Here is a 14,809-nt window from a genome sequence, read left to right as displayed (position 1 = left end):
TTAATAATTAACAGTAATGATGACAATACTATTGGTTATTTATCATGTGCCAATGGCCTGGCCAGCAGTATGCTAGCACAGTGCACACATCATCTCATTTATTAACCTAAAAACCCTGTGCAACACATTCCTGTGCAGAGAAGACCATGAAGACTACGCGTGTTTAAGGGGTCTGGTCGGGGTCACAGAGCTGGTAAATGGCAGCCAGAACTCAAGCTCAGGCTTTCTCTGATTCTGAAGCTCGCCCTTGTACTTACATGTGGTTGTGGCTTTCTGTGCTCCTGGCAGCTGATTTTCTTTGCGAGTACATGAAGGTAGAGCAACCATAGCTTTGTTTTTGTGATTCCCCTGGTAGTATTTTCTGTGCTCATCTAAAATCACCTGAAACTACAACAAAGCAAGAAAGATGAGAATTAATGCATGGCTTACATAAAGCTTGGCTGTACATTTTCTGTATATATTTGTCACTGAAATGAGATTTGCCTTGGCTGCGTAGTTTTGTCTGATGGTCCAGTTCTGTTTCAAGTGAGCATCTTGGTAAAACACAAAGGTTGGACTCATTGCCTTTGTTGATTCTGGAAACTTCAAGCAGGTCCAGTTCCTTGGATTTGTTACGATGAGGCTGATCTAGTAACCTATCTTGCTGATATCCTCACACTAAATTAAAACATCTTCTCAATTCTTCTTTAAAATCTCAACTTCGGTTGGACTGGATGGCCATCAGAAATCCACTTGCACTCCTTTCAAAGAAATGTGAACTGCCCACCAAACATTTCCACTAGAATTTTGAATATCTAAGTGATACATGCTGGAGAGTCTTCAAATGCTCCTCCAAGTACCAAGCTATCAGAATGCATGACACAATGAAAGAAATAAAAATGACTTTACTAATATGCAAAGCTTGGATGTCACAACCAGATTCCATCCCAACACTGCAAGTTGGATGCCCTGAGATGCTTCATCTTTGGCTCTCGAGAATAAAAATAAACCTGTGGAAGAAAGTCGCTCAGTATTGAACTAGAAAATCTCTGAAATTACTTGGTAGTCTTCAAACTGTTCTTTTTAAAGTATTAGATAGCCCCTGAAAAAAATTTGGGTTCTTTAAACAGCAACTCTATTTTTGACAGCTGAAGAAAATGAGCTTCTGTGGTTATGGTCTTTGAATACAAAGCCCAAAATGAACTATTTGAATTGGCCTCTGAAAGAGGACTCAGCAAAGAGGAAAAAAAGAATGATAGAAGGAAAATAAAGAAAAGAAGGGAGAGAAGGATTTAGAAAGACCCTTAGTCTAAACTCAGCATAAAGTCAGTCACCTTTGCAAATATACAGCTTTTTATGCTTAAAAATGAATAACAGAGGAAAATCATAGAAAAGCTTGAGATAGTCTCTCTCTCTCTCTTTTCTTTTCTTTTCTTTTCTTTTCTTTTTTTCTTTTCTTTCTTTCTTTCTTTTTTTTTTTTTTAATTTGAACTTCTTTGCAATGATCTCCCTGACAGCCTGAGGGGCTGTTTTCAGGATGCTAACCTAGATCCACTGCTGCCAAGAAAGCCTTTAGATTCAATCCAAATTTTACTCCAAGGGCTAGCAAAGAAAGAGAGGGGGGGAAAGGCAGATTTAAACCTTAAACTGGCAGAGGACCTAACAGATACCAAATTGAAACCCCTAAAAGGAAGTTAAAAATCTCTCGGGCAGGAAGGTGACACCAGGGGCCATGCATGCCTCTGGATCTCCACTTACATTTTGCTTAAAAAGCCATTTTATTTGTCTGTTTGGCTGATTTTGCCATTCAGCATTCCCCACAGGGCAGCTAGTGAAGATGGACAGCATATTCTAAAGGATACTAGGAAATGTGGGTTGTAAGCCTGAATTTTGGTGGCAAATGAAGTCCCGGAATGACAAATCCTTTGGATGCAATGAGGAGGCTGACAGAGCTGGTTATAGGGAGAGAAATAATAGCCCAGAAAGCCAATTTCTTTTTCTAAATGTTCTCAAGCAAGACTGGCCCTTGTGGAACAAAGCAGAAGACTCCGAGGGAAAACAAAAACAAAAAACAAAAAATAAAACAAAACATTTTCGATCTAAATGCATCTACAATGTATGTAGAGGACAAACAGATCCTTATTTGCCTTTGGGCTGAACACCTTGGGGAAGCCATGACAATGATGCCCCTAAGAAAAGCAGATGCAACTTCCAGACATTAGGGGTTCAGGCTGAAGAAAGATTTCCATTCACAACTGATCAAGAAGCATGTATGAAACTTCCACCCTATGCCAAGCTCTGTAAAGGCTGCTTCTGAGGCAGGAAAAGGCATAAAAATTCCCATCCTCTGTTAAACCATTGACAGTCCTAGTCAAGACTTCTGATTTGGAGCAGCACCAAGTAGAATTTAAAGACGAGTGTGGTTGACCTCTGAGGATGAGCAGGTCCCACAAACCTCCCTGTTTGAGATTTATCGACCTCCATCTTATTCAAGCCCTTATTGTCTTTCCTAATTAGGGAGCGAGCTTCCTAGTAGATGCTCAATAAAAAATGTGTTGGGACAGAACGGGGAGACGGTGAAGAGTATGGAATTCGGAGTCATTGTCTGGTGTCAAATCCTGACTCCCTAATCTGCTGGTTCCATGACCCATGCTAGTTTCTCTGAGCTTCCATTTTCTTGCTTATAAAATGAGGCAGATCCTTCCTCTATCTTAAGGTTCTACATGATGAAAAAATGAACTAGCAGAGGTTACCATCTCATTTAGTGCAGTGCCTGGCTCTTAGCAAGCACTCTACTAAAAGGTAGCCCTCATAACTAATAATCTTCATTATCTTTACTAATATGCACACCATACCTCAGGTTACAGAAACATATAAAATGAATCAGTCAAAAAATTATCTGAGTGCCTTTCATATTTTTAACTGTCCCTGATGTAGGTGTTAGAGATTCTTGCTGTCTGCTGGCAGACCAGCTAAGATAATAACAGTAGGATCTGAAGTCTTCCCGTTTGCCCCCATTGCCTAACCCCTGTTTTGTACACTCCCTCCAGCCCAGGAGGAAGAGCCGATAAGCAATGACAAAATCTGTGGGAATTAAACCCGACTCAAAATTGTTGATAAGAACTGGACAATCCGTTACCAGGTTTCTTGGGTACTTTATCAAGCATCAGGCATAGAGCATTACTTAACCCACAGTTAAAACTGCCAGGCCCCAGTATGGTCTGCACTTTTCTGTTGCCAACTGGCTTTGAAAAGTGATGCTCAAACTCAAGTGTGCTTCAGAATCACCTGGAGAGCCTGCCGAAGCACAGGTGGCTCGGCCCCACCCCTGAGACTTTCTGACTCAGTGGATCTGGCTTGGTTCTCGAGAACTGGTATTTTTCTAACAAACTCCCAAGTGACCCTGAAGCTGTGGTCCTGCGGTCACGCTTTTTGGACTCTTCGTTGAGAGTGTGCTTTAAGGGACCAAAGCTGTGAATTCAACCCATCCAACACTGTCAGTGATGCCACGGGGCACCGGGGTTGCTAAAAGTGGAAAACAGGATGTTCGACAAACCCCATCTCTCTGCAAGGGGAAAAAATGCAAGGAAACATCCACCACCTAAGTGTCACCAAGAGAAGGCTACCAACGGTTTAATTGCTTGTTCATTCGTATGTAATACCACCTCCTGGTTCCAACATTAGCATTTTGATCATTTCTTTATCCCAGAATTAACCTAGTCCCAGGGTTTAAGACTTCTATCGCTGTGGTTATTTTGGGAAACCAACACTTGAATATAATCGGACTCTGGTTACAAGCCACATGGAAGTCATGTATCTCATGAGTAATACATTTCTAGCTGGTCTTCCATGTGTCTTGACCCCGAATCTCAATAATGAATGACTGAGGTCATCCATTTCAGAACCTCCCCTTGCATTCTCCATGTTACTGTGCCGTGGTAGCTGAAAGGCCATTGTCTGTTTGTTATTTTAGTCAGTGAAAGGGGATGGAGGGATCACCCACTCAGAAGAAAAGGGGAAAGACTCCAGCCATCAAGTAAGTGATCTGTCAACCCTGTTCGGTGGTGGGTTTAGCTTGGATGTTTCTCACTTCTGTCTAGCCTAGTTGCCGATGCAACTCTCAACCACAGACAAGTCATTTACCACCTCTAGGTGAAGCACCTGCTGTATACCAGGCACTATCTTGGGCTCTGCGGATTCATGCATGAACGAGCTAGAGTTTCTCAGCTACATCTTATTAACACAGGCTTTTCCCTCTTCTCCACATGGCAGATCCCTTCCTATCCTTCAAGTCTTGGCCTAAATATCACCTCCTCAAAGAGATGTCCTATTTCCTACCATCATCACTGCATCTTGTTTTCTTACTTCATGGGCTTTATCATACATTGTAATAAGTCATTTGTCTATTAGTTTTGTCCCCTCTATTCCTTCCTTTCTGTGTCTGGAGCCTTTTCTGTCACATGGGATAGTGCCTGGCATAGAGTAGGAACTGTTTCTTGAAAAAAAAATGGGTGGAAGGCATGGGACCATGTGGGTTTTTCCCCCATTATTTTATCCATTCTAACGAATCATAGCTATGACATTTTTGTAACTACATGTATCCTTTTTGAAAATGGGATCATCTCATTCTCGACACCCTATTTTATAACCTACACTCTCTTAACTTAAAATTATACCTCCACAAAAAGTGTCTTCAGATATTCTTGACTGATTTTTGCGATACAGAGAACTGGTTAAGAGTGTGAGTTGCAGGCTTAGACCGCCTGGGTTCGAATCCTGGCTCTGCTACTTTTTAGCTGTGTGACTAAAAACAACTTACCAAACCCCTCCGTGCCTCAGTTTACTCATCCATACAGTGGAGCTAGGAAAAGTACTGCCTCGTGATGTTGTCATACTGAGATGAATCAACACGTGTAATGCCCCTGGAACAGTCCTAGTACAGGGGACTCAGTAAATGTTAGCTGCTACGTGAAGCCATGTGGGCTACCATACAAACTACCATAGATTCGGTGCTTTAACAACAGAGATTTATTTTCTCACAGTTTGGGAGACTGGAAAATCCAACACCAGGACGCTAGCATGGTTTCCAGTGAGGAAAGCTCTCTTCCTGGCTTTCCAACAGCTGCTTTCTGCTATGTTCTCACATGGCAGCTCTTACCAGGACACTGATCCTATTGAATGAGAGCCCCATCCTTATGACCTCAATTAACCTTAATTACTTTCTTACTCCATATACTGTCACATTGAGCTTGGGGCTTCAACATATGAAGCCATAGCAGTTATTATTTTGTTACTATTTTGCCACTGATAGGAAATTACCACCCTATAGTATTGTTCATATCACACACACACACACACACACACACACACACAAATGGACAGCAATGACTGTAAAAAATTTATTGTTATTTCTATTTCCATAATAATTGGATTAGCCCATATATTTCAACAGGGAATATATTGTTTTTGCTGCATTCAAATTATTTTAGTTTTTCTTTTTCAAAAAACTATGACTTTTATCACTATGCCTGCCCCAAAATCATTCTCAGGACAGCGTTACAACCAAAAATCCTGAAGTAGATTACCTTGGAAATATGATAAATTTACTTTATTTAATATGAAAGATTTAAATATAATTATATGTTTTGTCTAGGATCCAAATGTGAAATGGTTATGCCAATCATAGCGATTCTAAAATGTAAGTGATGTCAGCAAAAATATGAATGAGCTAGAAATTTATCCCATTTACGCTCACCTAGAAGTGACCTGAGAATCCATTAGAGGGCCCTGGATCCAGACTGGAGGAGACTTGGAGAGATGATAAATGCTTAGGTTAATTTTGGGGGTGGGAATAGACATTCTCTGCTCCTTTCTGACTTGCCTTCTCAGAATTATAAATATCTGGGCTGATGATTCCAGAAGAAGCAGCCTCAGGCACCTCCTGGTCTAGCTGTGCTTCCAGGATGTGAATCAAATGGGATGTTCCCATGATCCTGTCCTCCGACTTCCTGCCAGCATTGCTGGGTTCCAGGGGGAGGATACACTTGGATGATTCGGGTGAGAATAATTTTTGTTCAAAATTCTGAGACAGAAAAAAAAAATTCTGAGACAGGATCAAATCCCAAGCAAAAATTTTTAAATCATCTACATTTAATGACAAAGCAATCCACGCACAGTTTAGATTCTTAGCTTACTCGGGATATAAGGAACCAGCCATCTGTTATTTTTAGAAGTTAGTTTCTAAGCCATTAAGAAGAACATTTAAGCCTAATAGCAATGGCGTAACCATGTGGTAAATGGACCTGATCCATTGAAAGCTCCCCTCCTGGAAAAAAAAAAAAAAAATCAATGCCCTGTGAAAGTTATTGATGTGTAGGCACTTCTCACTCCCTGCGCTGCAATGATTTGCGGAGGGAAAATAGTGTAGAAACATCTGGAAGGCAAGTTGCTGGCCATTCATTCAACCCATCTTGGTGGAGACTTACTATGTGTCAGACTAGGTGCTGGGACTAAAGCCACGGAACACAGAAGAGTGTTGTTCTCTGGAGCTCCCCTTCCAGCAGAGGGAGGCAGGCGGAACAGTCTCAAGGGAGCCAAGAAATCCCCAAGATTAATGCAAACATTAAAAAAAAAAAAAAAACCCAGAGCAGTGTTTTGTCAGAGAAGGGTCGGGCTTCTTTAGACCCTCTCAACAGGGACTGGCTCTCCAAGGAGGAGACATCTGAGCTGAGACTTGACAGGAAAGAAGTGTCAAACCCTGTGAACAAACATCCTGAGCAGAAGTTACAGGGACCGAGAAGCCCCTTCTTGGGAATCAGCTGGTTCAGGAGGAAGAGGAGGCCACGTGGCTGGAACAGAAAGAACAGGGGGAAAGGCCTGAGAGACGAGCCTGGAGGGGCACAGGGACACTGGGGTGACCGAGTGTGCCCTGAGGCCTTCGTCTGCACCAGGCCCTGGGGTCCACACGCAAGGAATCTGTCAGAAAGAATCGCTGCTGGAGTGTTGGGTCAGGATGACTGACTCTTCCCAGTTGGCCTGGGACTCTGTGGTTTTAAAATGAAGCACATGTCCTGGAGCTCCCCCCTCTCCCAGGCAAAAACTTCGGTCCCCCGAAGTTTGGCATTTCCCAAGGGCCAGGCGCCACGTGATGCAGGTTTCCCGTTATTGGCTACTTTAATCCTCAGACCAGGGGGTATGATTTCCTTTGTTTCTCCCACACGGATGAGGAAGTGAGAGAGCCAGCGGTTTATTCCAGGCCGTACAGTGAGGATGCGATGGAACCAGAACCACACTCTGTTCTTTTTTTTTTAAGATCTTATTTATTCACGAGAGACACACAGAGAGAGGCAGAGACACAGGCAGAGGGAGAAGGAGGCCGGGAAGCCCGATGGGGGACTCGATCCCAGGACCCCGGGATGACACCCTGAGCCAAAGGCAGATGCTCAACCAGAGTCACCCAGGCGCCCCTATAGCTCCAGATTCTTATGACACTAGGCGCTTAGTAGGTCTCAAAAAAATTTTTTTTTTGGAATGGATTCATTGAATGGATTGGCCTAAGCCACTCTGAATGCTTAAAGACTAGTTTTGGGTGCATCACGGTGACCATTTTTCTAGGTAAAGTTTTTAACATACTCGAATGCATTGCAATAGGCACAACGCTTTGGACTCCAAACACCAAGCCCTTAGCCAATGACTGGATCTTATCATCTTCTCTGCAACAAAAACAGTTAACAAGATGTTCAAACGGTGCGTGGTCTTTCTGAAGAGCATCACGGGGGAGTGTGAGTCTCTGCTCTCGGCCCCTGCCCCACGCGGGCGTCCGTGCCCTGCTCAGCACTTGCTACCACTTCGCAGCCCGGGCCTGGCGGAGAGATTCAGGGCCTGCGGTGGCAGGTGTCTGATGCCCTCGGTGTCTGATGACGTCTCCTTTCTCCAAGGAGCTCTGCCCTCGGGAGCCTTTCGGGACCAGGGAGTCTTCTGTCCTCCTGCTTAGTTCTAAGGGGTACACGTGACACTGATGCGAAATGACAGTTCCCCGCATGTGGCTTTCTCCTTCAAACTGCAAGTTGGCCGGAGAACATCTTACCTCGGGGACGTCTATCACTCCCACAAGTCAGAGGTTGCAAACGTGCATTCGGTGGGCCAGTTGTGGCCCGCGGGGGACTGGTGTCGTGGCTGTTCTCTGAGAGCCAGGCTTTAAAACTTTTGAAGTCGGCATTTTAAAATTGACATATTTTTCACTCAAAACAACTCCATTTCAAGCTTCGATGGGAAAAATGGAAGATTTGGCAGCACTGGGGTTGTCATCCTACGTAGTATCTCGGCTGGGTCTGAGCACCTGTTGCCCCTTTGGACAGGGCATGTGACAATTCACCACATTCCGCCCCCCCCCACACACACACACACTCCAGTTTCTCCCCAACATCAAAGCCAGCCTTGCTTGAACTGGTGTTTTTCTTACACTCGAGAAATATTCCTTATGCTGTTTTCCCAAATGGGAAAACAAGGCCTCTATTCTTACCCCTGGCCGCTGTCATGTTTTTATTTCATCTGTCTGGCCCCTATAGTAATTTTAGTTCAAGTAAATTATGGAGAAAGGGCTTTTACTTTACAGATATTCTGTTATCTGTCATTTACCCAGCATTTGCTAGAATTTTGGATTTTACAGCTTCATCCCTCTCAACTATAGGAACCAAGTAGGATTGCAAAAATTTCTCTTTAGGACGAAAGATGAATATCCAAAACTAAAAATGAAACCCTCATCTTCTCTCACCACTGTTTTATAAACATAAAAACGTGTCACTCCAGGAACTAAGGTAGACATAATCATGAAGAAAATAATAGGCATCCCTAAGAAAAGAGTCACCTGTGGTTGTTAAGTGGGAGAAACCCTCTCAAAGCTGGCTTACGAAAAAAAAAAAAAAAAAAAAAAGCTGGCTTACGCACAAAAGAGCTTCAGGAACAGCTAGATCCAGGGGCATATGTGACGCCATCAGCACAGGGGCTCTCTGTCTCTGTCTCTCTCTCTCTCTCCATCTCTCAGCTCCACTCTTCTCTCTATTGGCTTCCTTTTCAAGCAGATTTTTCCTGGAAATGGTGCTGGCTCAGAAGCTCCACACTTTCATCTTCATGGTTTCAAATCCAATCAAAAGTGGACAGACCTCCATTGGTTGACTTACCAAATTTCTGAGATTAGCTCAATTTTTATCTGTATTCAGCCATCCTGAACCAGTCACAGTAGCCCTACCGCGTGCAGGGCTCTGATTGGCCAGGCCGAGTCCTATGCCTTTGTCCAAGGGTGGAATTCATTTGCCTGAACCATGATGAATAAATAAAGGTTTTCCTTGGAAAACCCAAGTTCTAGTACCAGGAGAAGGAGGGAAGAATGCTTCTGGGAAAGCGTACATTAATGAATTATCAGATAAACAAATGTCTCCCACTATGACCTTGAACCCTAACAGCTATTTGCACATTATTCTCATTTCTTTTTTTTTTTTTTTTTTTTCCGTTTCACCCAGGACTCATGAAAATGTAGACAGCATCCAACACTTGAACACCTCTCTTTCAATATAATCATTCACCAGCTATGGAGTGTTGTCTTACAGCTACTAAATATGCATTTTCTTTGAACTTGCTGTAGACATCGGACTCAGCGGAGAAGGCTGTCACATGCCCAGAGCCGGAGCCAGCAGGAGCGGGCCAGAAGGGCAAAGAAGGCTCGTCCAAGGACAAGAAGGTGGTGGCTGAAGGGAACAAGCAGAAGAGCACCAAGCAGGAAGCCAAAGAGCCGGTCCAGTGCGTGGAACCAGCCGTGGTGGAGGCGAACTCACTGCAGAATGGGGACAGGTCCCAAAAGAAACAGGAGAAGCGGCGACAGTCCCTCGGGGGCTTCTTTAAGGGCCTGGTAGGTGGATCGTTCACCTCTTCTTTCTAGGCTCTTGGGCCAGGAGTGTGGTTCCTGCCTTCAAGTTGGGACTGGCCTGGGCATTTGTCGACCAAGGATTTCAGGAGCACCTGCTGTGTGCCAGGCGCTGTGCTGGGCACAGAGAACAGGGTGGGCCTCGGCATCGTGGTTCTGGGGGACACTCAGCTGCAGGCGGCTGGGGGCTGGGGAGATCCTGAGTGTGGGGGCGCCAGGATGCAGAAAGCAGGTATGAGGGAGCCTGAGTGTGAGCTTGGGGCCCCACCCTGAGGTTGAAAGGAATGGAAGGCTTCTTGGAGGAGATTACCTCTGAGGTGGGGCCTCAAATTAGCCTGTGGAGGAGGCAAGGGGAGGTCTGAAGGCCCAGTGTGTTCCAGGCAATGGAGAGACAGCAGGGAAGTGAAATTCAGTCTGGCGGGAAGAGAGCACAGGAGGACAGAGGCAAGGCTGGCAGGAACAGGTGTGATGAGGAGCAGCAAAGGGAGCCTTGATGTGTTTAAATCAGGAAACTGCTCTGAACCTGATATTGGTGGTGGCTACACAGAGGTGACTACAAATTAGCTCCTTCCTTCTAGAGAGCCCTAGCCCAGGGTAAGTGGAGGCCAGACATTCAATAATTAACTAACCTTTGTTAGTTAGTTTTTGTGTGTGTGTCTCTTTGGTTCTTCTCTGTCTCCTCCCCTAGACTGTTAGCTTTGGGAGAGCAGAGACCATGCTCTCATGGACAGACATGCTGTCCTCCCCAGCGCGGTGGCTAGAGCTCAGTAGACACCCCGTAAGCGTTCGTCCAAGGAATGAAGGAATGGATGAAGTGAAATAGGGCCCTAGTAAATGTCTTTTATTTGGGATCATAGACATCCTGGCAAATGAGGAGAGTCTGAAGGCCACTAACCAAAAGATAAGCAAGGAGCTCAAGCATCCACCAGGAGGAGAAACAGGTGAAGTCATACCGAGGACCCATGGGAGTGTGGCTTGAGCCCATGGGGCTGGACAAGAAATAACACTGACACTAGCCATGGGGCTGGAGTTAACTGGGGTTAACCTTCAGGCTGTGGTAGAGATGGGGTAGGTACATGAAGCAAACCGCCCTAAACCAATTGATCATTCCCCCATGGTCCTGGTCCCTGCATATCTGGAGGTATTGGTGACCTCTGATACACGGAGGTGGGGGTACGATGGTTACTCCGGGCCCGAGTTTGGTCTCCAGACAGCATCGATGGGAAGCCTGCTAGGAATACAGAGTCTCGGGCCCCATGTTTAAAGTTTTATGATGAATGCCATTGTATCTCCATCTGGTCTCCATGTCCGAGGACGTGTACAGAACCTCAGTGTGAGATAGTGCTAGAAGTCACAGCTGGAGGCTGTTTGAAAATGGGAAGCCCTGGCACAGAGGCCTTCTCCTACTCCCAAGCCTCTGGTAAAAAGCTCTTCTCTATCTTTTTAAGAGGTGATAAAGACAGGAGACCAACTGTCAAAGCAGGGAGCTGCCTAAAAGACAGATTGTGCTTTCAGTGGTTTTGCAGGAAAATTGGTCTCCATTCTCGGCTCTGGTTCCTTGGAGAGGAGTGTAAACCCTTATTAGGCTTTTCTAGACATTTCCAAACTGTCTATGCCTTTTTTTTTCCCTGCCCAAAGTTCTGGCTGAACCACTCCCTGCCAACCTATGGCACATGGGAGCGGGGGGACGCATACAGCATGGGGAAGGCGCTGTTCTGGAAAGAGTCTGCACTCACACCCCAGTCAGTTCCTCACTTGCTTGATAGTGTTGGTTGTCTGCGGGTTTTATTTTATTTTATGTTTGGTCAGAGGCTCGTGGAGTGCTCTCTGCATATCTCCTTACCCACAAAATCCTTGCACCTGACAGGATCTCATCCAATAGTTCTGAACCAGTGATTTTATTCGCAGGAGACATTTAGCAATGCCCAGGGGCCATTTTGATGGTCACCACTGGGAGCAGGTGCTATTGGGTCATTGTGGGTAGAGACCAGGGATGTTGCTAAATGTTCCATAGAGCACAGAACAACCTTGAGGTTGGAGTTAGCCTTCAGGCTGTGATTGAGATGGGGTAGATACATGAAGCAAACTGCTCTAAACTGATGGTTACCCAATTATCCAGGTTCATGAATATCTGTAGGTATTGGTGACCTCTGATAAATAGAGGTAAGGGAGCCCAAAGTGTCAGTGGTTCCAGAGTGGAGAAGCCCAGAGATGACCAAACAGCATGTAGAACAGTGGAAAGAACAGAGCAATGCCAAAGAGCCTATGCTGTGAGTCAGGCAGCTTCCCCGGAGTCCTAGACCTACCATTTCCTAGCTACGTGACCCTGGGTTGATCACGTAACCCCTCTGCGCCTCCTGTGGGAATCAAATGAGCATGTGCTCTATAGGGTCCGGCACCTGACACAAAGGAGGAGTTCCAGAGTGGATGCTATCATTTCCCTGACAAATATTCTGGGACCTTGTGTATGGACTAGAGCCTGAACCCAGCCAAGTTGGGACATCAGCCCACATTGTTCTTACCCTGAACTCACCATGGCGCTCCTTCCCGGCAATTCATTCTCCCTCCCTCCACGTGCCACCCCTCTCTCTCCTTGCCCAAGACCAGTTGCCCCAGTCAGTTCCCAAAGTCACTGCCCGCCGACCCCTGCTTGATCTTCGCCCTCCAGGTGAGGTCCTCTCTGCTCAGCTCCTCTCTTCCTCCTCCCCATCATGCTGCTTGGATTCTAACAGGGAGCGGGATCCTTGGCTTTCCATGCAAAGTCTGAAAAGAACTGGAAGGAAGCCTTTAGAATTCACCAAGTGCAACTATTTGCAAGCACTTGGGGTTTGAGCAGAGGGACTCAGTCTACAAAGAAGATGTCAGAATCTTCGCGCATGCGTATGTACATGTGCGTGTGTGTGGACACACACGTACATGTGTATATAGAAACAGGTCTGTTTGATCAACATGGAGCTCTGATTGGAGGAACAGTAGGTTCCCCACCCCAGCTTGCCAAGAACCACCCACCTGATGGCCCCTTCGTCTCTCCCACTGTCATGAGTCCCAGAGACACCTTTATATAGTGCTAGGATTCTGTGGAGCCCCATCCAGATTCCAACTCAGGGTGGCCCATCCATCGCTCGGTAAGCTGGTCCTGACTTATCTTAGAGCCTATTTCTACATCCGTAAAACTGGGTGAATAGTCACCACGTGCCTCACCGGGCTGGCAAGAGGACCAGATGAGAGCGGATTTGGCTTGGCTGGCATAAACTGTGAAGTGCAGTCCTGACCCAGCAGGGAAGACAAAGGTGACATTAATGCCTCTTATCCCCAAAGTCCATGCCTCGTGGGGCCAAAGGGGAACTACTTCACCTTGGAGCAACCCTTTGAGATAAATTGTATCTCTTCCATTTTAAAGATAAAGAAACTGAGTTTATTTTTTTATTTTTTAAAAAGATAAAAATAAATAGATAGATAAATAAATAAAATAAAAATAAAAAGATTTTATTTATTTATTCATGAGAGACACAGAGAGAGAGAGAGGGGGGCAGAGACCCAGGCAGAGGGAGAAGCAGGCTCCCTACTGGGAGCCCCGTGGGGGACTCGATCCGGGGACCCCAGGATCACGCCCTGAACTGAAGGCAGATGCTCACCCACTGAGCCACCCAGGCACCCCAAGAAACTGAGTTTAAAGAGTTAAGTAATTTCTCCAAGACTTCACAAAGCTAGAAATTGGTATAACTGGGCATTGCACTCCAACATCTGGTTGGAGACCATTCTTTTATCCCGCAAATTTATTTAGCACAACACCTGGCATGGAGTAAGTGCTACATAAATGGCAGTGGTTGCTCTTGATATTTCAGACTTTCCTTAGGGTACAACTTCTTTATATTTTTCTCCAGGGACCAAAGCGGATGTTGGACGCTCAAGTGCAAACAGACCCTGTATCCATCGGACCAGTTGGCAAATCCAAGTAAACAAATCACTACAGTTCCCACCAAGTTGTCCTGCCAGCAAGATGCCTTCTCCCTGCCCCTTCTCCTGCCCGAACCCACTCTATGTACATAGTTTTCTCCTAATGGCCATCCAATGAAATTCTGCCTACAAATTAAGCCTGAGCTGTTGTATATTGAGGTGTATTATTTACGTCTCTGGTCCAATCTTTTCCGGTAAATAACTGTAAAGATGGGTCTAAGCAGGTTAACGAGTCAGGTCAGAAGACTGGATGGGGTGGCGGGGGCAACAGGGGGTGGAGGGGCAGAGGAATGCATTCAGGGTAAGTCATGGAAAATGACAGTGGCAAGTAAGCAGCAGAGGAAAAATGCCTGCTGGACGGAATTCAGCTTTGTAGTAAAAACGTGCTCATCCTCTCAGCTCTAAGAGGAGGGACAAAAATCCGTCTAAGTTCACCTTTCGAGGAGGGACAACATGGGCTCAGTGGGTTGGGGGGGGAGGTTGCCAATATCCTGGGATGGAAAGTGTGGGGAGTGGAAAGGGAATGAATAGGAATTGCTTTTCGAATAGGGTCCTTGGGAGTTATCGATGAGAGGGAAAAGATTGACCGCAGAGGGTTTGAAATGATTTGGGGAAAACAATTGCTTTTTGAAGCTCAGCGACAAGGGCAAGGATTACAACTTAAAAAAAAAAAAAAAAAAAAAAAAAAAAGCAGAATAAATGAAGTTGCAAGTTTACTTTGCAACACAAGGGGGCACTGAGGTCTCCGTTTTAATCCCACATCCTGTAGCCCTAACAAAGATTTGGTCTCTGCAATCTTACATTATTAATGCTTCTCAGATGGCTGAGGGGCTTGCTTCATCTGTTCTGTCTGACACTTATCTCAAGTCTGTCTGTAATTTCCTAATGTTCTCAGGATGTTTTCTGATCAAACCCGCCCCGTAACCCCCGTTAATAAAAATTTTCAGAAGATTA

At 45.4% G+C, this 14,809-nt stretch overlaps 1 protein-coding gene across 5 annotated transcripts in view; it reads left to right on the top strand.

Moving 5' to 3' along the window:
* The window catches only part of BCAS1 (brain enriched myelin associated protein 1), a 97,622-nt gene extending 82,813 nt beyond the window's left edge, over positions 1–14,809 (top strand). For 3 of the 5 annotated variants that reach the window (XM_038572626.1, XM_038572629.1, XM_038572628.1), the window contains 2 exons: positions 9,620–9,883; positions 13,783–14,809. In XM_038572626.1, coding sequence (XP_038428554.1) covers positions 9,620–9,883; positions 13,783–13,857 — 339 coding nt within the window. In that variant the 3' untranslated portion in view covers positions 13,858–14,809. Of the gene's footprint in view, positions 1–3,952; positions 4,016–9,619; positions 9,884–13,782 lie in introns of all 5 variants that reach the window. The other 2 variants (XM_038572627.1, XM_038572625.1) reach the window with 1 other exon arrangement.

This window comes from Canis lupus, chromosome 24, assembly GCF_011100685.1.
Source record: "Canis lupus familiaris isolate Mischka breed German Shepherd chromosome 24, alternate assembly UU_Cfam_GSD_1.0, whole genome shotgun sequence".
Lineage (NCBI taxonomy): Eukaryota > Metazoa > Chordata > Mammalia > Carnivora > Canidae > Canis > Canis lupus.
The sequence above is the reverse complement of the archived record's forward strand: the minus strand, read 5'-3'. Positions and strand labels throughout refer to the sequence as shown.